Source organism: Pelecanus crispus, chromosome 1 (genome assembly GCF_030463565.1).
Source record: "Pelecanus crispus isolate bPelCri1 chromosome 1, bPelCri1.pri, whole genome shotgun sequence".
In the NCBI taxonomy this organism is placed as follows: Eukaryota; Metazoa; Chordata; class Aves; order Pelecaniformes; family Pelecanidae; genus Pelecanus; species Pelecanus crispus.
In genome coordinates, this window is record NC_134643.1 from 58,762,054 (window position 1) to 58,777,349 (window position 15,296).

At 59.4% G+C, this 15,296-nt stretch overlaps 1 protein-coding gene across 1 annotated transcript; it reads left to right on the forward strand.

Moving 5' to 3' along the window:
- The first annotated feature begins 2,759 nt into the window (after positions 1–2,759).
- On the forward strand, positions 2,760–10,371 carry SUN2 (Sad1 and UNC84 domain containing 2). The gene is made up of 17 exons (XM_075711457.1): positions 2,760–2,881; positions 3,501–3,673; positions 3,826–3,960; positions 4,162–4,257; positions 4,448–4,541; positions 4,768–4,838; positions 5,098–5,222; positions 5,581–5,799; positions 5,885–5,962; positions 6,840–6,883; positions 7,348–7,513; positions 7,599–7,826; positions 8,902–8,986; positions 9,096–9,211; positions 9,411–9,578; positions 10,000–10,092; positions 10,207–10,371. The coding sequence occupies exons 1-17, from the start codon at positions 2,760–2,762 to the stop codon at positions 10,318–10,320; spliced, it is 2,127 nt and encodes a 708-aa protein (XP_075567572.1). The 3' UTR covers positions 10,321–10,371.
- Positions 10,372–15,296: the final 4,925 nt, after the last annotated feature.

The window sequence follows — 15,296 nt, forward strand, 5'->3', positions numbered from 1 at the left end:
TGGGGGTGGCTCGGTACCCCGCTGGGTTGGGGGGTTTTGGCGTGCCACCGAGGGCGATACGGGGATCGGCGTGCAGCTCTGGCTCCGGGTAGCGTCGGCTTTCGGCGACGCCGGAGCGGCGCGATGCACCGGGAAAGCGGGCTGTAAGGATAGCCGGGACAGGGAGGGTATTTAAATAAAAAGGTTGGCCTAGTGGAGAAGACACGAGCTGAGATCTCCCCCACCATGGCTGCTTTCCCAGCCCTGGCCTGTCCTCGCGTGCCTGGACGTGTTGCTTCAGCCCTCCAAAGCCTTTTAGGAAAGGGTAGGGATTTTTCCTGCCTTTCCCCAGCAAGAGCTGCCAAACTCGAGCAGCTGGCAAGCTCCTTCTGCCCCCACCCCTCAGCATGGCGATGCCTTGGTGACCTCCAAAAAGAGAGCTGAGGCTCCCCACTGCCAGCATGGGGAAACTGAGGCACGAGCACAAGCTCCCAGCCACCCGCCGCTTTTCCCTGCCCTGCTCTTCCCATGCCTACCCAAAAATCCCCACGGCTTCGGCATCGCCGCCTCCGCCACAGCACCAGGTGTGCATCAAGCGGGGGACAAGCCCCACTCCCCCCCACCCAGCATCCTCCCAAATCCCCTGGGAACCGCTGCCAGCTCCCTCCCCACCCAAAAAAGCAGCTCTTGGGAGGGGACGGATTGACCCGGGGCCGTGCACCCTATTTAGTGCCCGGTGGCTCAGCACCCAGCTTATCCCCTGAGCCTGCCGGGGGGGTTAATCCACGGCAGGGTTACGTCAGCCGGGACAGGTGCCATTGCTACGGCCACTGCCAGAGTCCCCAGGACGGGGCGCAGGGTTGGCATCGGCATGGCCAGAGATAAAAGTGCCACCGGGGAGGAGAGATGTCCTCCGGCCTGGCCGATCACCCGTGGAGCGATGGGAAGCCGCAGGAAAGAGTGCAAAAGGGCGGCCGGCGCAGTGGGAGACCGAGCTGCCCTGGAAAAGCCAGGCGGAGATTTAGGCCGGAACAAAAAACGGGCTCGAAAGGGAGGGGGAAAAAAAAAAAAAAAAGGGAGACAAAGAGGATCTGTCTGCGTTACACAACGGGGCCGAGGACTCTGAATCGGGGTTTGTTGCGGTGCCCCCCCGGTGCTGGCCGCACGTCCTCCTTCTGCCCCGGTTTGTACACCAAACCCCGGCATGGGGAGGAAAAGGTTTCGGGGCTGTTTTGCAACAGGTTACTCCCCTTCTGCTGGCTTCCTATTTTTAACCCTTTCTACAAATGCTTAATTTTAACCCTTTCTATAAATGCGTACACAAATTTTAGCTCCTTTCTATAAATGCATACCCAAAGCTGGCGGGGCAGCTCCTGCCCCGTGCCCCACGGATGCGGCCCCACAATCTTATCGGGACACAGGCAGCCGGTTGCTCCCCGCACCGCCGAGGCCCACAGGCAAATCTTTTTCCGAGGTGTTGTCAGATTTAGAAACCGGGGCGGAGGAGGGCGGCTGTTTTCTCAGCCCGGCGCCTTTGCACAAGGTCTGGGCCGCGCGTTCAAGGTCCCACGGGAGCAGCCGGGTTTGGCTCGCACCCCCCTGCCGAGCCGGCCCGGCCGCCCGTGGAGGGAAGAGGGCTGGTAACGGGGTGTCTGAGGCCACGGGCCCGGGGAGCAGCAGAACCCGCCCGCCCGGTCGTGGCAGCGTGGGCACACGGGCGTCGAGCGGGGCAGCCCGTGCCGCAGGGACGGGATCGGCCGTGCCGTCGTGCCGGGTGGCGCGTGGGGGTGCCGGCTATTTGCCACCCCGCTGGGGCTGGCAAACTGGCCGCCCCAGCAAAACCCAAAACGGGGCCGGGGTGCAGCCTTGCACCTGGGAGCCCCTGTTTTTGGGCTGGCAGCACCCATGGGACTTGCCTTGGGGGGCCTGCCCTTGCCTGGCAGCGTGGGCTGCCGGCGGCCCTTGGTGGGCATGGGGCGGGGGGGGGGGGGGGGGGGCACGGGGCTGAGGCGTTTGGTGACCAGCTCCCCGTGGGCAGGGAGGGGGTGGGGATGGGCCGTCCCCATCGCCCCCCCAAAATGATGATAGCTAAAATAAAATAAAATAAATGAAGTAAATAAGATAATAATATGACAATAGCGACAATAAAGATCATGATAATAATGATAATAATCGGTAATAATAAAGAAGGGGATCTCGAGGAGGCCCCGAAAAGTCGGGGGGGGGTGGGGGCGGCCCCGGCGGGCGCGCGCGCGCGGTGCAGGGGGGGCGGGGCGGCGGCGGCGGCGGGGGGGCAGCGGGGGGGGGCGGGGGCGGGGGCCGCCTTCCCCTGCAAAACAAAAGGGAGCGGAGCGGCGGCGGCAGCCCGGAGGGGCGGCGGGGGTTCCCTTCCCGCTCTGCGCGACGTGCCGGTGGGTTTGCGTGGGGCGGGGGCACGGTGGGGTTTGGGGGGGGGATATGGGCCGGGGGGGTGCAGGGGGTCTGGCGGGTGGGTGCTGGAGTGGGTGGCCCGTGGGTAGGGGAAGGGAAGGGAAGGGGGTTTGTGACCCTACAAGGGGAGGCGGCCCCGGCCCGGCCCGGGGCAGCAGGTGCCCCTCGGCGGGCTCGGAGCACCCCCGGCCGCGCCGGGCACCCCGGGGCCGCCTGCATGGGAGGGGGTTTCGGTACGTGTGGGGGGTCCCTGCTGCGGGGGTGGGGTCCCTGCAGGTGGGTCCCCTCCCACTGACACTTTCCTCTCTCCCTGGCCCCCCAGGTGAACCGTGACCCCCCGTGCCGCCGCCATGTCCCGCCGCAGCCAGCGCCTCGGCACCACGCGCTATTACCCCGGGGACGACGATGCCACGGCCAGCAGCAGCTCCCTGCTGGGGGGCCAGCAGCTCCCCTTCAAGGAGAGCACCGGCAGGTTGGTGGGGTGCAGGGGTAGGGGGGGGTCCCCCCCTCTCCCAGACGTGGCCGGGGCACTGCATCCCACGCCACGGACTGGGCACCTTGCCCGGGTGGGACGTGAGGGCAGCTCGCAGAAGGGAGCGTGACACAGAGCTCGCTGCGTTTTGGCATGGCTGCCGGCCGCCTTGGCGCTCGCTGGCTGTGCCCCTACTCCAGCAAAAGCCCTGTGCTCCTCATCCCTGGCACCTCTGCGTGCCCCCCTTGCCCTGGCACCGGAGGCTGCCGTGGGAGGCTCGGGGCGGCTGCGTGCCTCCTCCCAGCCCCGGCCACCTCCGGCTCGATGGTGGGAGGGAGGGAGGTGCGCTGCAAGCACCAGGCCGGAAAACCGCAGCGGTGTGAGCGGAAGTGGTGCCGGCAGCTGCCTGGGGACAGGCGGGAGGGCCTTTTGCAAAGGAGCGGTTGCACCCTCCGAAACCTGCTGCCATCTGGTACGGCGAGGGGGGGGTGGAGGGAAGTGATGCCAGCTGAGGGGTTGGGGTGAATTCCCCATTTCTCCCCCACGGGTGCACTGTGACCCCCCCCCCTCCTTACCCCATAACCATGCATGGCTGATGAGCCTATTCTCGCCCCCGCAGGACAATCAGGAGGAAATCGAGCAGCATGAAGCGCCTCTCTCCTGCCCCCAGCACCCAAACCTCCTACTACAGCGAGTCCCTGATGAGCGAGTCCTACCTGGGGGGCAGCCGGGGCCTCGCCGCCCTGGGCAGCTCTGTGCTGGACGATGCCCTGGACAGCAGCATGTACTGGGGTGAGCCCACCCTCCCTCCCACGGCAGCTGGGGACCTCCCTGGGCACTGGGGAGGGGTGTTGGGGCAGCCCCCCAAGGCTGGCTGACTGGCTTGCCCCCTGTGGGGGTGGTGGTAGGTGGTTTCTCAGGGGGATTCTATGTTTTGGGGGCAGGTGGGGAGCTCTCCACCAGGAGGAGAAGAGGCACGGGGGACACCGAGTCCAGTAAGATCAATGGGCTGCTGGAGAGCAAGACGTACGACACCTACGCCTCTTCGTCTGGGTATTCCTCAGAAGATGACTATGCCGGTAGGGATGCACCAGGCTCTCTGCAGTGGCAGGGATGTTGGGGGAGATGTCCCCCAAGGGGACCAGCCCAGGGCCTGGCTGCACCCAGGGTGCTGCCAGCCCACTCCGCATGCCACCCCCTGTGCAAAGCCTTTGCCGTGGGCGATGCACAGGGATGCGGGCTCTGTTTGGTGACTTACTGCCTCACTTATTCCTTTCCAGGTCACTTGTACTCAGGCCAGAGTAGCTCCGGGTCAGGGCTGAGGACCGCAGCCTCGCGGGTGGGCTCCTTCCTCTGGCAGGTGCTCACCTCCCCAGGTGAGTGGGGGGCTGTTGGGGGGTTTCTAGCAGCACCTTTCTTCCCTACCAGTGTCTCCCCTCCCCACATGCTGTGTGTGCTGTTCCCTGATCGGGTGGAGGGATTTTATCCCCCTGTGGGAGCATCCTCAGGGACGGAGGGGACATCTCTGCCAGGACCCTGCCTGAGGCTCCGTTTCTCTCCCGGCAGTTCGGTTCGTGGGGTGGCTGTTTTCGGGGCTAGCAGCTGCCTGGCACCGCCTCACCGGCCCAGCTCCCCGCCTGGGTGGTGTCCCCTTCTCCAGGTGAGCGTGGTGGTGGGATGCTGGCACGGGGGAGGTGTGGGGAAAACCCAGAGAGGGGGTGCCCTGCAGAGCCCGGCATGCGTGTTGGGCATGGGCATGGGGTTGGGTGTCTTGTGCCGAAACCCGGCTGGGCTTTGCTTTCCCTCTGGTCCCCATCCAGAGGAGCGCTGCAGTGGGGGAAGGTGGCTGTGGTCCTACAAGTGCCTCTTTCTTCTCTGTGCTCCAGGCGCTACCCATGGCTGAAGAAGTCCCTGCTTCTGCTGCTGCTGCTCCTGCTCCTCGCTGCTGCCGCCTACGGTGAGTCTGCCTGGCTCGATCTGTTGCCCTGAGATCTGGAGCAGTGCGGAGCACCTCACTGCCATACTCGTGGGATGGGATGGCCCCGAGCTCAGTGCTCGTGGCTCATGGTACCCTGGTGCATCTGCACCCCTGTGCTGGGGCCTCCTTGTAATCCCAGGCAATGCTGATGGCTGAGCCTCTGCATGTCCACCCTGTCCCCTGCTGTGGCCTGTTACCGGCCTGCCATTTTAACCATCTCATCCCCCTGTGTGCCTAGGAGCTTGGTACTTCTACCCATATGGGCTGTCGACATTCAGCCTCCCTGTCTTCCCGTGGTGGGGAGCTGGAAAGCTTTCTTCCTCCCGTGCGTCTGGGGCAGGGGACGTGACTGCACTGGACCAGGTAAGCCTCAGCAAAGGTGTGGCAGTGGCGCAGGTGGAGTGGGTGCCTTGCAGGGAGAGCTGGAATGAAGTCCATGGCTGAAGGAGCCCTTCCAGGGGATGGGGAAGTGGTGGAGGATGGGGCAGACGGTGGCTTCACGCTGGTGGAAATGGCTCCCCCAGCTTGTGGCCATCTTGCTCTCAGGTTGTCCAAGGGATATGGAGCAGGGGAAACATCTGCCCTCTCCTGAGAAGCAGCAGATGAATAAGATGCCACTGACTCTGGGGACCAGGTGGCCTGGGTCCCCTTTGACAGGGGTCCCTGTGGAGCTCCACACCTCCCTGGGGGGCTGCATCATGCCCTGCGTTTGCCTCTGCAGGGGCTGCGGGGGGAGCACCGGCTCCTGGCTCGTTTCCAGGCCCTGGAGAAGCGCTTCGAGGCGCTGGAGGCCGAGGTGTCGCGGTGGGAGCTGCAGCGGGTGGCGGCGGGGGGAGAGCCGCCCCCGGGGGACATCCTGGCGCTGCTGGAGGAGCTGGTGAGCCGCCGGGATGCGGGGCTGAAGGAGCGTCTCCGCACCGACATGACCAGCCACCTGCAGGTGAGGGGTGCGGGGGGCACTTGGGGAGACAGGGGCATGCAGGGCCAGGCTCTGATGTACCCCCACCCCGTTCATCTCCTTGCAGGGCGAGCTGGATGCCCTCCAAGCCCAGGTGCAGAGGGATTTAGATGGGCGCCTGGGGAAGATGGCACAAGCCTCTCAGGTAAAGGGATGAGCGTGCGGCGGTACCCAGGCAGGACACCCTTGCCACCGGTAGAACCATAGAATCGTTAGGTTGGAAAAGACCTTTAAGATCATCCAGTCCAACCATAAACCTAACACTACCAAGTCCACCACTAAACCAATTAAGGGTAGAGTAGCAATTTCCTGTTTCCTGGCTTGGTGGCTGGATTATTTTTTAATGAAAGTAAAAGCTAGGAATCATTAAGGTTGGAAAGGATCTCTAAGATCATCAGTCCAACCATCAACCCAACACCACCATGCCCACTAAACCATGTCCCAAAGTGCCACATCTACCCGTTTTTTGAACACCTCCAGGGATGGTGACTCCACCACCTCTCTGGGCAGCCTGGTCCAATGCTTGACCACTCTTTCTGTGAAGAAATTTCTCCTAATATCCAGTCTAAACCTCCCCTGGTGCAGCTTGAGCCCATTTTCTCTTGTCCTATTGCTAACTACTTGGGGGAAGAGACCAACACCCACCTCGCTACAACCTCCTTTCAGGTAGTTGTAGACAGTGATAAGGTCTCCCCTCAGCCTCCTCTTCTCTAGGCTAAACAACCCCAGTTCCCTCAGCTGCTCCTCATAAGGCCTGTGCTCCAGACCCTTCACCAGCTTCGTTGCCCTTCTCTGGACACAATCCAGCACCTCAATGTCTTTCTTGTAGTGAGGGGCCCAAAACTGGACACAGTATTCCAGGTGTGGCCTCACCAGTACCAAGTACAGGGGGACGATCACTTCCCTGCTCCTGCTGGCCACACCATTCCTGAAACAAGTCAGGATGCTGCTGGCCTTCTTGGCCACCTGGGCACACTGCTGCCTGGTGTCACAGGTCTCACCCCTTCCTTTTCTCCTGGCAGGAGATGGAGGCACGCTTGCTGGAGCGGAGCTCCGAGTGGCAGAGGTAACACTGGCTGTCTGGGCAGAGGCACTGCTCTGTTAGGGGCGAGCAGGTAGCAGGGTGAAATCCCCACAGCAAAGCTTAGGAGGGGTTTCCAGATCTGATTTGCTTGGGGCAAAGGACAGGTTGTGAGGTACAATCTTGGAGGGAAAGGAGGGATGGGTATATGGGTGTATCGGCAAGAAGGTGCCCTGGCTGGCAGCAGGGCTCAAAGGGTGATTGCAGCAAATGACCTTTGCCACCATCATTTTTCATCACTGTGGGGAATGTGGCCCTTCAGCCAAGGGGCAAGCTGGGGATGCTTTCCCATGGGATGCAGTAGAAGAGGTCATTGCCACAAGAATTAAACCCATTTGGGGCTGGAGGTGGGGTTGAGCATAGGCATGGGGGATGAACGTCCTCCCCCAGTTTGCAGAGGGGAGCTGGGATTGTCAGTGCAAGGTTTTGTTGCCTTTCTCTTGGCACAGCTCGGTGCAGGAGAACCTGCGAGGGAGCTTCCAGCGGGAGGTGGGCAAGCTGCAGCAGGAGGTGGCAGCGCTGAGGAGGGAGCTGGCTGCCCTCAAGTCGGACCAGGAGGTGATGGGGAAGCACGTGGAGGGGATGCTGGAGCAGCTGAAGGCAGTGCGAGCTGACGTGAGTCCCTGGTCCCCACCCTGTTTGGCAGAGGGAGGTGCAAGGGTCCTTGCCCTGGGGCTGAGCTCTGTCCCCACCGTTTCAGGTGGAAGCGCAGTTCCCAGCATGGGTCAGTCAGTTCCTGTCACAGTCCCGGCGAGATGGCACTGCTGGCCTCATCCTCCAGCGGGAAGACTTGCAAGCAGAGCTCCAGGCCCTGGAGCGCAAGATCCTGGCCAAAGTCTTGGAGGACCGGAGGCTGTCAGCACGGGATGCTCAAGCCGGTATTGGAGTGGCCCTGCAGCAAGGGGGGACCGCGGGGGTGACGGAGGAGGTGAGTGCTGGCCTGAGCCCCAGGGACATGATGGTGACCACAGGTTGGGGATCGGGGGCTGTGCCCCATTGCATGTGTGCAGGGGGGGCTGGCACCTGTGCTTGGCAGATGGCAGAGCCATGGGGACAGCCCTTACAGCTGGGACATTGATCCTGGGCTCGCATGCCACTTGGCAAGAGCATCTCTGAAACTCCTTCATCCCTTCTCTGCGGTCAGCCTCCCCTGGGCTGTGCCTGTGCCCTGCTCTGGAGGGGGTCACGGGTGGTGATATCCGCATGCCCACGAGGCTCTTGCTGTCTTAAAATCGAAGTTTCTGCTCGTGCATCTTTCACACAGAAAGTGGGGTAGATGCCAGCAAGGTTTCCACGGGTTGAGCATCTTGCTTACCCCTGTCCTTCAGCGGTGCTGCTGAGTCATTTGGGGCAAAGCATTTCAGCAGAATGACACCAAGGGGAAAAATGAGCCTGCTTGCTTTGGAAAGAGTTGCTGGCAATTCCCTGTGGAGGTGGTGGAGGGAGGGGTCAAGCTGGGATTAGCACGCCCCCCAGTCTGTGCCAGCTTCGTGCATGCCATAAAGTTTAGACTCATGGTCGTGCTGCAGGGTCCCAGCTCCTGGGGCTGGGTTTGGCTCCAGAAGGATGCTCCAGACAGCTCCTCCTTTTCCAGATGAGGGGAGCTCCCATCAGTCCTGTGGGACAGGGCAGGAGGGACCAGCAGATGTTGCTGGGGAGGACTGGGTGGGCTGTCAGGTTGTGTCTGGTACCTGCTGGGTGATACCCCTCCTTCCCCTGGGGCCAGCCCCTCTTTTGGGATGGGGACGGGTGAGCCCAGGGTGCCCGGGTGCTGTCCCTTCATTGCACAGCTCCTTTTGTCTGGGGTATTTTTAGCAACCTCTAACGAGGCTTCCCAGCCAAATGCGTGTCCTCTCGTTTTTGCCACGGTGATTCATCCTCCGGCTGTTTTGTGGGAAGGTCCCTGCGCCCTCTCCGTCCCTGCAGGGTGGAGGCGGGTGGGGGGCAGGAAGGACACCCACCCTAGCCCTTCATCCCTCTCATGCCCTCTGCTCCCACCGCAGCAAGTGCATCTCATCGTGGGCCAGGCCCTGAAGCGCTACAGCGAGGACCGCGTGGGGATGGTTGACTACGCCCTGGAGTCGGCGGGTAGGTGGTGGGGGGCTCTCACCCACCCGGGATGAGCCGGCCATGCTGGGGAGGGGACCGCAGGGTGCTGGCATGCAGCTTACCTGCTTCTGTCCCCTCTCTGTGCCAGGGGCCAGCGTCATCAACACCCGCTGCTCGGAGACCTATGAGACACGGACGGCACTGCTGAGCTTATTCGGCATCCCCCTGTGGTACCACTCGCAGTCCCCCCGTGTCATCCTGCAGGTGGGCACCATCAGGGCGAGACCCCACTGAGGGGAAGGACTGGCTGGGCTGGTTCTCGCGTGGGCTTGGTGGGTTTTATTGGGCTCTCACTGTTGCTCCAAGCAAGCAGCCAGGCTGATGTTGGGGGGAGAAAAATGGCACTGATGGTGATAATGTTGCTGGTGATAACGTTGCTGGTGTCTTGCTCCCATGCTCATAGCCAGATGTCAACCCTGGGAACTGCTGGGCATTTCGTGGGTCCCAGGGCTTTGCTGTCATCCGCCTCTCTGGCATCATCCGCCCCACAGCCGTGACACTGGAGCACATCCCAAAAGCCCTCTCGCCCCAGGGGACCATCCCCAGTGCCCCCAAGGACTTCGCTGTCTATGTGAGTGCCCTCACCCAGACCTGGGGGGACACGGTGGGAGGGTGCCATGGTGGAAGGTGTGGGAGGGGAGGGCTAGTGAGCCCCATACATGGCTGTGGGGTGCTCTGGGGGGTTGGTCTTATGGTGAAGAGGAGGAAGAAGCAGTACTGGGAGGGAGAGGGGGAGCACCAGGCTTCAGGAGGGTTTTTGAGGGACACTGGGAGAGGGAATTGAGTAGGTGTGACTCTCGGTCTTCCCCCCCGCCATCCCTCCCCACTGGCCCCTGTCCCCATTTGTCCATTTTGGCTTGGTAGAGCAGGAGCGGGGGCCAAGCGTGCTTGCCTTTCCATCTCCCTCTTCCGCCCTGGGTGCGCTCATCGCCTCCAGTCTCCCTCTCTGATCACCCCCGGTTCTCCCTTTCTGCCTCCCTGCCCCTCCGTAGGGCTTGAAGGAGGAAGGAGAAGAGGAGGGCCTTCTCCTCGGGCAGTTCACCTACAACCACGATGGCGACCCCATCCAAACATTTTACTTGGAGGTAAGTGCTTTGCCCTCAGAGCACCTGACCCCAAGAAGGGAACGGGGCCCCTGGGGTCTCTGAGCCCTTAAGAGCTTCCAAGGGCTCAGGTTTGTCCTTCTCCCTCTCCCTAAGGGTGACGCTGTGGGCACGTACCAGCTGGTGGAGCTCCGGGTGCTGAGTAATTGGGGACACCCCGAATACACCTGCATCTACCGCTTCCGCGTGCACGGGGAGCCGGCACACTGACTCCCGGCTCCCGTGCGGGATGAGGATGCTGCCGGGCTGACAGCAGGAGGGGGTTCGTCTGGTTCGCCGCTTCGCACGTAGAAATCCTGGGATGCGCCAGCAGCTGCCCCAGGAAGCTGCTCCCCTCTGGGGAGAAGAAGAGCTGGTGTTTAAGGTGTGAGGCTTTCACTCTTCCAAGGACCGGTGTGGCGAGGCAAGAGCATCCCACGTGGGTCCTAGCGCAGCCTGGCTTGTTTTCAGCGCGTATCGGACATTTTAACTTTTTAAGCTAATTTTTTATCGGGTCTGCGCAGCCCCTCGTCCTCATTGCACTGCTGCTCTCTGATGGCGTGCCTAGCGTTGCCGGGGCTTGGGGAAGGGGTATGTAACTTTGCGATGTGCTTCACGCGGGCTTGGGCGCGATACAGCGTACGGGACCGCAGTGACCGTCTCGGTGCTGCCGGAGTAGGTGGGAGCCATGGGTCACGGCCACCGAGTCTCCCCCCTCCACATGAGGTCATTTCTTCTGCCTCGGTGTTGGTTTAGGTAAAGATCTCCAGACCTCCGATGCTGGGCTGGCAGAGGGGAAATAAGACAGTATTAATGAAGTATTAACATAAAACTAACGGTTTGGGGTAGCAGGAGGGGAGAAATTCAGCATGAGTTGGTGGTGGAGCCCACCCCGGTGCTGCTGTCCGTCCGATCGAGCCCTGCTGCCGTCGGTGGCTGTGTTGGGTCTTGGCGATGCTGTTGGGCCCCCTGGCTGGCCGGCTCCCTGGTGTTAAGCTTGATGATGCTATTGAAAACTCTTGTCGCCTGCTTCCCCTTTTGGGTTTGTTCTGTGGTTTTGTTGTTTGCTTTTTTTCTTTTTTTAAGGGGGGTGGGGAGGGGGTGTATTTTCCAGTTGGGGTGTTGGGGAATTTTTTTTTTTTGTAGTAACAAAGGAAAAAAAAACTTTTTCCATGCGATTTCTACTTAACCGGAGAACGCTACGTGGTGCCGCTCAAGCGAGTGGCTTAGACACGGAGAGGGCTAGAGCTTTGTTTGGTAGGAGAATAGCGTGTGCAGTAGGATAAGCTAGAATAAGATGAGCAGAGCTGCTTAAAATAAGGGCTGTTAGTGGCTTGGTAGCTGGACCTGGGAGACAAGGTCTTCTGTGGAATGCTGCTTGGTGGGGTGCCGGAGGCACTCCTGCCCTCCTTGCTCCGGAGGCGTCCTCCGAGACTGCAACACATGGCTGTGGCCTCTTGCCTGTGGCTGCATCTGTATATAGGCGACTGTTCGCAGCGAGCGGGCGCTGCTGCCCCAGTGCTCTGCACGACTCTCTCTGTGCCTGGGCGGTCTCTTGGGTGGGAGGTGGGGCAATCCCCAGGGCTTGCAGGTGCCAGCGTGCTTCTGCACCTTGGGGAGCAGCAGGGCCTCTGCCCCACCTGCGATGCTCAGGGCTGCCTCCGTCACCTCCCGGTCCCCGATGGCGGGTGGCTGGTGCAGGCTGACCTCCTTTCTCTTGGAAGGGCTCCCTTTCCCTCCTGGCTTCTCCTCACCAGCATTGCTCGGTTCCCTGAGCCCTGGCTGCAGAGGACCGTGCTGGAGCAGGACGGGGAGTTCTGCCTGCAGTGGGCACGTAAATCCTGCCTGTACCTGTGGTGTGAGGGGGGAGAGCCGTGGCAGGGGACTGCAGGAAGGATGCATGGGGACCTTCCCCAGGCTGACGAGTGCCAGGGCCATCTGGCCATTCCACCCCCTGGCTGCCTGCATCACACTTAGTTTGGCTTATGTTCTTGGATGGTGTTTACAGCCTCCACATTTGTTTTGGGTTTTGTTGAAAGAAAAGCGCCTCATGTTTAGCATTTCAGCCCTCTCTGATGCTGTCATCAACCTTCCCCTAGCACTGGGAGCACCATGAATTGATTCCCACTCTGGTCATCTTTGGTTGAAGCACTGTAGGGTGGGGGGCATAGAGGAGGGGAAGGGGCTGAAGAAGCATCTCCCTTCAGCATGCCCTGATGTGTGTTGGGCAGAGGTGCTGAGCCCCTCGTGCCAGCCTGAGGGGATGGTGATGGCAGCATGTCCCTTCTGGAGGGGGTCTCCTCTCTCCAAGCAAGGGAAGAGAGACTGAAGGGCACAGACCCATCTCCAACAGGTTAAAATTACCCTGTGGAGTCCCCTGCAGAGCTGGGAGGCCCTGCTGCTGGGAGAAAGCAGACCTGCAGCCAAATCCAGTGACGCTAAATTCTCTCCTATATTGAGCGTAGTCTTAATTCTTGGCGTCCGCAGCCAAAGTTATTTTAAACTTGTCTACAGCTGCCCGCTTGCCTTGGAGTCATGTCCGTGAGTGCCCTGTGCACATGGAGTTGTACTTTTATGAATGTCTAGACTTGTCCCGGGCTCGGCAGAGCAGCTCCTGTAGTTAATTGAATGATAAAGAGAGCAGAGATGAAGCTCTCTGCCTTCCCCAGGGGTTCTCCGGCTGCTAGAGCAAATGCCGTAACCACGAGGCTGGAAAACCCCTTTTCCTATGTCCATTCTGGCCTCCGGGTTGGGCTGTCAGGGCAGACAAGGTCTTTGCCCAAGAAAAAATTATTTTGTGGTAAATTGGGCGTGCTGGTGAGAGGGGGGGAAAGGGGACCTCTTTTCCTGAGAATGGAGTTGGAGCAGGGTCTCTGCTCCTTCCAAGGGGGTGTTAACTGCTGGCTCTGTGGTAGGGAGCATTTGGCTTTATAGGGCAAGCTTGCCCTGTCCTTTGGAGATGCAAGTCTCTGCTGTTCTGAGGTGAAACCCCCTGGAGACAGCAGTGAGAGGTCACCGTGGGACTTTATGCTCTTCTCGAGGGGCTAGTGCTGGTTTTAGAGGCCTTGCTATGCTGCCTGTGTGAGGATCTGCAGGAAGGCATGCTGAGGCTATGTGTGTTTCTTTCAGCCCCCAAATTCTGCAGTGGTGCTGGGCTGCAGGCTGAGCACCTGTACTGAGTGCCTGGCCAGCTGCCTCTCACCAGCAGCAGCTTGCAGGATTTCTGCAAAGGAAAAGAGGGCACATAAAACTGCTGCTTCAGCATGTGCATCTCTGCCCAGGGGTATTTAGTCTTAGTGCTGATACAGAAGATGAGCTTGGTGAGGCAGGAGAAATGTGAAACAGCTGTCAGAGCAGATTTCTCTTATTTACTCCATTTTCCTCCTCTATTCTTCCTCCTTCTCGGTTTGCCCTGCACATGTGTTACAAATTAGCCCTGCAGAAACAGATGGTTACAGGCAGGAGAGGAGTTTGTATTTGATGCTGTAGCCTGTTGCAAATGCTGCACTGTTTTGTTCATTTTATTTTTTAATCAACAGATTGTAATTTATGCCTATGCAAGAAGGAAAAAAAAAAGACCAAGACAAATAAATTATATCAAAACTGCTGTGACTGTTTTGGGTGTTTTGCAGGTGAAGTTGCTGGTGGGAATGATGCACAGCTAGTAGATAAAAGCTAGTGTTGTAGCTGCTGTTCTATGTATTCTTATGGCAAATCCTTATTTTCCAGCCTGACACACTAACTCTAGGGTCAGCAGTTTTTACCTTGTCATTGAGCAGGCAGGCCCTGGGATGCAAAAACTGCATGGAGCAATGATGAAAACAAGACTTAATCTTAAAAACCCAACTTCCTTTGGCCTTTGACTTCTAGTAGTCCAAGTCTGGGACAGACCACGGCTGTGTGCTCAGTCCATCCCTCGGTGACCTCCAGGCCATCCCTGGGCATCTGGCCATCCTTGGCTTTATCATGGGCATGAGCAGAGCCTGGCTTGACCCTGAGGGGTGGCAAATGAGGCTGGTGCAGGAGGGAGGGCAAGGACAAAGTCTGAGCCAAACGGCAATTAAGGGTTGCTGCAGGTTCCTCTCTTTTCTTTGGCATAGACTGTAAAATTACTCAGCAGGCAGCTAAGAGCAAGTAGAAAGGAAATACGTAATTGTCCTCAGCATGAGGAAGTTAACCTAAAGCATTAACCAAAAAAAAAAAAAAAGACAGTTGGACTGGCTTGAAGTTGGGGAGGGTCACAGCTAGTGTCTGCTTAACCAGGGTGGGCTGGAGGCAGGTGTGTGTTGAGGAGTGCCCATACAGCTCCTTGCAGAAGGCCACCCGAGGTAGGGAAAGGCTTGTTCTCTACTGGCCATGGATCTGCCCTCACCGGTTTTCCCCAGGGGGAGGGATGCTGGGCACATCAGTGTCCCAGCTGGGGGAGGGAGGCAGAAAAATTGGGGACAGACAGAAAAACTGTTATGGACAACAAATGGGAAGGGACAGGGTATTGGGTGCTCAGAACTAATGGCTCAAGCACAAACATGAGCAGTGGGCAAGCAAACCTCCAGCAGCATCTCCACCCCCTGCAGGTGTCCATGGTGCCTGATACAGCAGGAGCAGAGGGGCTGGGGGGGCGGGCCTTTGCTCCAGCTGCCACCAGCTCCTAGCCCAGCACTTACCTGTGTTAGGAAAGGGCTGTGCAGGGCAGGAAAAGCCTTCATGAACCTCTGAGATCGACCAAGGAGGCAAGGAAAAGGCCCATTCCAAGCCCTGGGGAGTCCCACTGTATTTACAGAAACAGGTGAGGTGCAAATTGCAGCGAGGGCCCAGGGAAGCACAAGCTTATGCAGGCAGTGGAAGTGCTGTGCTAAAACTGCATCCTCTAGGCAAAGCCTCTCCAATAGACTTGGACCCAAAGGACTTGCTATAGCAGCTCTTCACGCACATACATCTCACACCATGCAAGCATTCGCTTTTCACCACTCTGCCACCAAGCAGCACTAAATCTTAGGCAGAGTAGAAGCTGTTGGGGCTGTGCCGAGGCTCAGCGGCAGCTGTCCTGTGACATGGCGTGCCCTCCCCTGCCATCAATACTAACGCAGCCAGCAAAGGAGCATGATGCCAGGCAAACCTGCTTGGTCTGGCTTTCAGCATTAAAGCAGCAACTGCTGATTTTCCAGCAGGACAAAAAGCAACAAGACATACTTTAACTTGGAACAAAC